Below are 7,567 nucleotides of genomic sequence, written 5' to 3' on the forward strand. Positions count from 1 at the left end.
AAAGCCCGAAAGGCTTCTCCGGATCCTGACGGTAACTAAGCTGCCTCGATGGTTGGTGCGATTGTTAACATGCAGCAGCCTCCATCACCATCACCTCGGTGGCCTAGAAGCAAGGTCTCCGACGGCAAACACCAGATCCAAGCAATATTCCTGGAAGGCGCCGCTGCAATCATTTCACGAATCTACTCGCAATCGACCTCCGATGGCGGCCGAATAGTGGCTATCCGAGTCAAGGACCCTCTCATCAACATTACTGTCCATTGCGATCCTCCGAAGGCTGAATTACATATCAATTCGGTTGAGATTGTGAACATCGGGAACGATACAACCGGCACACTACCTGTTGGCTCAACAGTCCTCGAAGACAAGGTAGTCAGACGCACTCTAGCTCAATACGGACTTTTCAAGTCGGACCGCGGGAGGGACGGGATTACAATGGCGAGTAGCCCTCAGTCCATCAAATCGCAGGCAGGATGCAGTCCGATCCAGGATAGGAACATCGCACTTCAGGATGACATACCACCGTCTCAATCGCAATTCTGGACCCAAATTCACGGTGCAGCACGGCGAACTGAACATGATTCAGCAACTACCGTTGTGACCAGTGACAACACTCCTCTTCTAAAGTTGTTGAAGGCTCCAACGCTAAAGGATGCGGCAGCAAAACCCACCCTCTTTACTAGCCAGGCCCAAGATGAGGATGAGAATTCACTAGCTTCGCTAGCAGGAGTAGAGAAACCTGAAGAGCTAGTTCCAATCGCTCCAGAAGTATCCTTCAAAACCGCCACCCCTATCGTTTCTGCACCTCTTCCCGATCCTTTGATAAATCAGGCAAAGGATGAAGGAATCGAATTGGTCTCAAATCACACTATTTCTGGAACAAAGTCCAAGTCCCATCAGTTGCAGCCGCCAGAGTTAAGCGGTACTTCAACCCACCCACAGCAAAACATCTCTCCAGCTGTTTCAAATGAACAGTTCCGGCATTTTCAGCGGTGGCGCCAGCAGGCAAGAGCAGGAAAATACGTGCCGAGATACATTCAGATGATTCCCAAGGATCAGGAGAAACTCTTAGTATCTAGCGATAGCTGGCAACCGCCTCTTGTTGGCCACCCGATAATACCGGGACAAGTACCGACGCTTCTTCTGGAACGCCTGACCGATGCTGCTGATAACCCAGAGGCTGATAACCCAGAGGAAGCGGGTGTCATTCCGGAACCTCCGCCGAGTTCACACGGTAATGAGGACCAAACAAACACCGACAATGATGCAAGTAACGATGGCCCATCTGACAGCGAGGCGGAAGAAAACTCCAGCGAGACTGACGCATCGCCTGTTTCATGGTCTCCAAGTCCTACACCTGAACAACGTAGGATGGCATTGCCTCCAGATAGTCCACCGGTGCTTCTGCACCAGCTGAATCGAAACATGAAAGACCTAGGCCCTCCTTCCCGGCAGGTTGACGAGTCAGGCACACTCGAAAAACAATCAATGGCTCGTGCTGGTGACTCTATGGATGCTGACTGCAAACCCGGTGGTCAAGTTTGCGATCTAAACGAATCTTCATTAGAAACACCGCTGGCCAGTATGGAACAAATCGGCTCCGATCCCCTGGGTCAGCAGATCCGACCACACACGCAACCGGTCCAGGAAGCCGGGGATGATGAAATGGACGCTGGCCAACTGGACGAGCTTGCTGCTCTCCCGACGAACCCAGTACTAGTCTCCAGTGCGAAGGTGGTGCAGGTTGAGCAGACACCATATTTCCGGAGAGGATTCAGCCATGAGCGACTCGAATCCGCACTCACGCATAGTAGATCACAAGATGCACTGCTAAGCAACGATCACTGGATATCATCAAGCTTCATTCCAGGATCTGTCGACGAAACAGCGCCTGTGGGTTATCTACCTTCGACAAAAGGGTTTAACCTCCGTGGAATGGCCCAAGGACATATGCCGGAACTGGGGAGAATAGATGCTACTGGTAGGGACAGCGAACCAGATCTCAGGGCGGACCGAAGTCAGACTATACATGCAGTTGGGACTTTGGAGCTCGTCAATTGTGAGGATCAATCTACGACATACCTGGAAGAGCAGACAAACTCCGATGGCCGTACGAATGGTTCCAAAAAGCTCGATGTCCGAGATCGTCCAGCGGAGGCCCCTGGGACCACATCAGGACACCACGGTGATTCTGTTCTCAAATCTGGGGACAAGGACAGTCTCCAGCGTCGCGGGCTTTCAGTGGACTTGGATCCACAACCACTGAACGAGGGGCTCCGAAGGCCCAGCCCATCTCTGACAGTTTCAGAGCCAGGGTCCAATCTAGGCTCGCTTACAGCGAGGAAGGAGAAGCAGTCCCAAGTCAAGAGGAAACCACCGGGTGTCGAAGGCGTGGGTCGCCCAAACAAAAGACCACGGACAGAGACGACCGCTCACGATAACAATGTGCCCGACGAGGACTACGACGCAGTATTCCCAAAGCTCAGAGAGTATCGCCGAGAGACTTTGCCATCCTTGAGCAAGCCAAAATTCTCCAGAGTTCATGCAGCCTCGTCATCACCGAAAGACCCTGGCGGAGACGGTGACGTGTCCCGGGTGAGAGCCATTCCTTCTCCCGCCAGAGGGCAGAACGTGACACCAGGATCGGCCGTGGCATCACGAACCTCCTCCTCGACACCACTCACCCGCATGTCCACATATAATGAAATCGAACAGACGGAGGTCAGGACTCTACGGCGTGAATCCGATTCCGCAATATCAGATCTTTCTTCTCGTGGCCAGGAGATGTTGTTTTTCGATTTCAAGTCCGCTTACCCTGATTATGAGGGAACTATCAAGGATTTTACTGGATCATGCCGCGTGCTCAGCAAGATGATGACTTGTGGTCAAGTGCTGCATCCGTCTCTTTACGATGATGCCATCTTCCATCATTACCACAGCTACCGACGGTATCTGAGTGAGGAGGCGTTGAATTGCGCCGTGCCCCTACCATTCTATGACTTCTACAATGAGCGCGTTGACGAGCCATCTCACTCGCAAAGGATAGTGACCAGATCAGCTCTTCATTATATGCTAGGGAGTGGTGGGCCCTCTGATGGTGCCCTCAACAACATGCGAGAGCGGGGTGTTTTCCATCCTAGCACTTCGCCAGAGGTGGCTAGGGCAGAATCAAAGACGAGTAAAGGGAGGGTTTCTTCCACTCTCAGGCGTACCTCGGGACAAGATGTACGCGACGTTGATACACCTCATCGGCCCAGGGATGCTGTGGAGGAATGGCGTCAAGACGCTTGGGGAACAGCATCCCCTGAGCTTGGAACGCCTGACATTGACCGAAGCTTGTCGGATATCCCTGTTCTAGACATATCGGTCGACGACAACCAGAGTCCAGCATCTGGATCCGCACCTGCATCTGCATCAATGGGCATAGGAACGGGCATGGGTCCACCGCGAGGGTCCAAGAAACGCAGTCTTCCGTGGGATCCGAAGGTGGTGGAATCAAAGGGAATGCCCAAGAGCAGAAGCTCATTGGCATCGACGCCTCATGTTTCTAAACGACCAAGACTCTCAGCTAGTCCGTTTGTGAGACCGGCAAAACCAGCGGCGGCCACGGTCAAAGCACAATCACAGCACAGGGAGAAATCTCAGTCAGGTGTAGGGGCAGGGACAGGGGCAGGAGGAGCGACGAAGATGGGACCAAATTGGTGGAAGGACACAGACACGCCATTCAAGAGATTTATGGATGGTTATTCCCGGTTGAAATCCAACAAACAAGAGTTCAGTTGGGATGCCATTGGACTTGAGAAGCCCCGGGTTGGAGGGATCGACCTTTTTGCTTGGAGGAGGTGAGGCCTTTCCTACTTCTACTACGTATACACGATGCAGTGGGAGACTTGGCTCAGGATGATTGCCAGATGGGTTTGTTATGGTCTGGTCTGGTCTGGTCTGGATACTTCTACTTCTTGATGATACCCATACCCCTAGAAGTTGAGGAACACGATACGATGGTTGGTTACTACCTACTATATCTCAGCGCCGTGTCTTTCCCGTCCTCGCTGCAGGATTGGACTGTGAATTCGTGAACTGAAACGCCCCAGTATGTACGGATAGTATGTAATGACTTGCGGACATCTATTTATGTGAACTGACAGTGTCAGTGTTTGTAGGTGATATAATATGTGCTAGGTGTGTACGGTACGTACTGGATTAACAAGAATTTAGGTCTAGGTCTGGTACCTATGTAGATCTTACTTGACCTGACCTGATATGACGTGATATGATATATATACCTAGGTAAGGGAAGGCAAATATGTACGTATGTATACGTAAGGCAAGGTAAATATATGTGTATATATGTATATATGTACTTTGTGGAATATTATTGTCATCGTCATTATAACCATTAAGAAGCCCAGCCCATGCTCTCAGCGATAAGGTGAGGTAGGTAGGTAGGTAGGTGTCTGGGCATCTGAGCTCATGTCGTCCAACTTTAACTGATCGATCTCCTCTGAGATGATCTCGTCCCATCCCTCCTATCCCATCCATCCCATCCATCCCATCACTAGGACAGCATAGGATTGGATATGGCAGGATTGGTTGGGATAGGAAAGAACAGGGTAGCTTTAGCCAGCTTCACCATCAGCACCACCCCTACCGCTCAGAGGCAGTGTCATGCGAGGCGATGCTGGCATGCCTCCTGAGTAGACTGGGGAGGATTTCGAGGCCCGTGCTGACGGGGCCGGCGGTAGGATTTACGGGTAGCGAGACATGTTCCGAAACAGTTTGTTGTTGTTCTTGTTGTTGAGATTTGGGATACAACCTCATGGCATCCTGGTTCGCGTCGAAAGTGGCTTTGGCGGCGCGGGCGACGTCGTCGGTGATGGCGACGGTGTAGGTGGGTGACTCGATGGAGCCAGCAGCAGGGTTACCACCGCCGGGAGGATAGATGGGGACATTCCGCACGGCGGACAAGACGGCACAGACGAACTTGGTGCGATGCTGCGAGCGCAGCAGGTCGGAGGCACAGTTGCCCTTGTGCTGGAAGTCGATGCGCAGCTCGAGCAGTTTCAAGTCTTGGACCTGGACGAGGTGTAGGTGGACGTCGGGGCCGAAGTCGCGGCGGTGATCGGGGTGGACGACGAAGGCGGCGAGCTGGGCGCGCAGGGCGTCGAGGTCGGCGAACGAGGTGCCGGCGGCGACGTGGACGGTGATCTGGTCGCGCAGGTCGCGCGAGCGGGTCAGGTTCTTGATCCACAGGCCGTTCAGGATGCTGTTGGGGATCTGGACCATCTGGCGCGACGACACCTCACGGAAGATGGAGTACAGCAGCGAGATCTTGACCACGTGCATCTCCTTGCCGTCGACGTTGATGCGGTCGCCGACGTCGTAGGGGTGTTTGATAAACACGGTGATGCACGACGCGAACAGCTCGCCCGCCGTGCTGGCGAACAGGAACGAACAGCCGGTGAAGGCCGACCACACCTGCGTGTAGTGCGTGGCCAGGTAGTTGGAGAAGAAGGCGGCGTAGATCAGGAAGATGAAGATCAGCACCACCACGCTCAGCACCCGGTCCAGCACCTTGATGGCGTCCTTGACGTTGCACGCGCCCTCCCAGATCGACCGGCGCTCCGCCGCCACCCGCGTCACCAGCTCGACCATCTCGTCCAGCGTGATGTCGCCGTTGCCGTCGGCGTCGATCTTGCGGTGAATGTAGGCGGCTTCTTGGGCCGCGCGCGCCGGGTCCGCCGCCGGCCCGACCTTGGACTCGAGCACGGCCGTGATGCAGGCCAGGTCGAGCGGCGTGTGGCCGAAATTCGTGAACGAGTTCCAGATGCGGCGGGCCAGGGCTTCGGCGCTGACGGGACGCTCGAGCGCCGCTTCGACCACGGGCCCGGAGGCGGTCGGATTGAGCACCTGGCGGCCGGCAATGTCGCTGACCAGATAGCCCAGTACCGAGGTGACGCGGTCGGCGGTGCTGCCGAGGTTGGTCATGAAGATGGCGGTCGACTCGTCGACGGGCTTGGGCCGGCCGTGGCGGTCCTTGCGGAAGCCGCGCGTGTCGTGGATGTCGAGGTCGTCGTCGCGGAACGCCGGGTGATTGTCGGGGAACCGCCGCCGCGACACGTCGTACATGGTCTCGATGGCGCGGCTGAGCACCTTGAGTTCTTTGATGTGGTCGTAGAACTGCTTGCCGTGGTAGTTGACACTGACCATCTGGATCAGCATCTTCTCCACCAGGTACAGCGCCGTCACGCCGATGGTGGCCTTGTTGACCTTGTGCAGCACGCTCAGCCAGTGGATCTTGCCGGCGTGCGCCGAGTGGAAGTCCCGGTCGAACGTGTAGATGAGCGAGAAGGACGCGATCGCCAGGATAGCCCAGAAGAAGAGCGACAGCGGGATCTCCACCGCCTGCAGCACCAGCCGGTACTTGCGCATCCCCTTGTGAATCGCCCCGGCTACCGTCTGGAACACAATCGGCACCAGCTGCGCCAGCAGTTTCGCCACCCACAGCAGCACCCAGACCACCTCGATCCAGATGAACAGGCCCAGGTAGTGGATGCCGTTGTCCACGTGGGTCTGGCTCTGCTGGTACACCGTCTCGGCCGTGTTGTTGACCACCGACGTGACGTTGCCGCTGCCGTTGCCGACCGAGGTGATGTTGGCCGTGTAGACCGGCGACAGGCTGGTGTCGCTGAACTTGGTGCCGATCTTGCGGCCCTTGTAGACCGTGGCGAAGAGGATGATGGGGATGGCCAGCAGGATGGCCACCGGCACAATGTAGACGATGTATCGGATCAGCACGTTTCTCGTCAGCCGCTGCCATTGGATCCCCAGCGTGGTCAGCCCTTCATTGTCGTTGTCTTTGTCGTATCCTCCCCGCGAGAAGTCGCTGGCTTGGTGGACAAACTTGGGAGGCACCGCAGCAGAGTGGAAGGAGGCGGCGCCGGCGTGGGATGATTTGCGGCCCCTGTCCGTCTCTGTGCCCGTCTCGGTCTCGAAGCTGGACGTGCCGAAAACCATGAATTGTTTCTCCTGCACGGTGGTGGTGGGGAATGACTTCTCCTTCTCCTGCAGCGGGGTCATGCCGTCCGCGGTTTCATGCACCGTGACGATGGCATCTTTGGAGGCCATTGTGGACACCGGTCGGTCTGGTCGAGGTAAAATGCGAATGCGAGGGATCGAAGGAGTGGTGGGGGTGAAGCAATCAAGAGACGCTCAGCACAGCAAGGAAAGGCAGGTGAGACAGCGAGGTGGCGCAATAGCAATCAGCCCGACCTCCAGACAGACAAAGGTCCCGGGTCCCCAGCGAGAAGGAGAGGAATGAAAAAGGAAGAGAACAATGTACGTACCGTGGCGACTGGGAGTATTAGTATTAGCAGCATGAATGGGAATGGGAATGGGATGAGGATTCTTCTCCTCCCACCTAGCTCGCCTATTCGCCTACTCACCTCTCGCCTCCATCACGGCTGAAGACTGAATATCGGAAACAGAAAACAGAAAACAGACATGCTCTAGTGGTAGTGGACGGGCGAACTGTGATCTAGACGCGGCCATGGCGAAGATGGGGAAG

At 55.4% G+C, this 7,567-nt stretch overlaps 2 protein-coding genes across 2 annotated transcripts; one reads left to right on the plus strand and one right to left on the minus strand.

Moving 5' to 3' along the window:
- Positions 1-69: 69 nt before the first annotated feature.
- Positions 70-3,846, plus strand: A1O3_08606 (uncharacterized protein; the record flags this gene model as incomplete). Its single annotated transcript, XM_007738703.1, has 1 exon — positions 70-3,846. One exon carries the CDS (start codon positions 70-72, stop codon positions 3,844-3,846), a length of 3,777 nt encoding a protein of 1,258 aa, XP_007736893.1.
- Positions 3,847-4,647: 801 nt separating this feature from the next.
- Positions 4,648-7,128, minus strand: A1O3_08607 (uncharacterized protein; the record flags this gene model as incomplete). The annotated part of the gene is made up of 1 exon (XM_007738704.1): positions 4,648-7,128. The coding sequence occupies one exon, from the start codon at positions 7,126-7,128 to the stop codon at positions 4,648-4,650; it is 2,481 nt and encodes an 826-aa protein (XP_007736894.1).
- Between the last annotated feature and the right edge of the window lie 439 nt (positions 7,129-7,567).

Source organism: Capronia epimyces (assembly GCF_000585565.1).
Source record: "Capronia epimyces CBS 606.96 chromosome Unknown aczIQ-supercont1.8, whole genome shotgun sequence".
Taxonomy (NCBI): domain Eukaryota; kingdom Fungi; phylum Ascomycota; class Eurotiomycetes; order Chaetothyriales; family Herpotrichiellaceae; genus Capronia; species Capronia epimyces.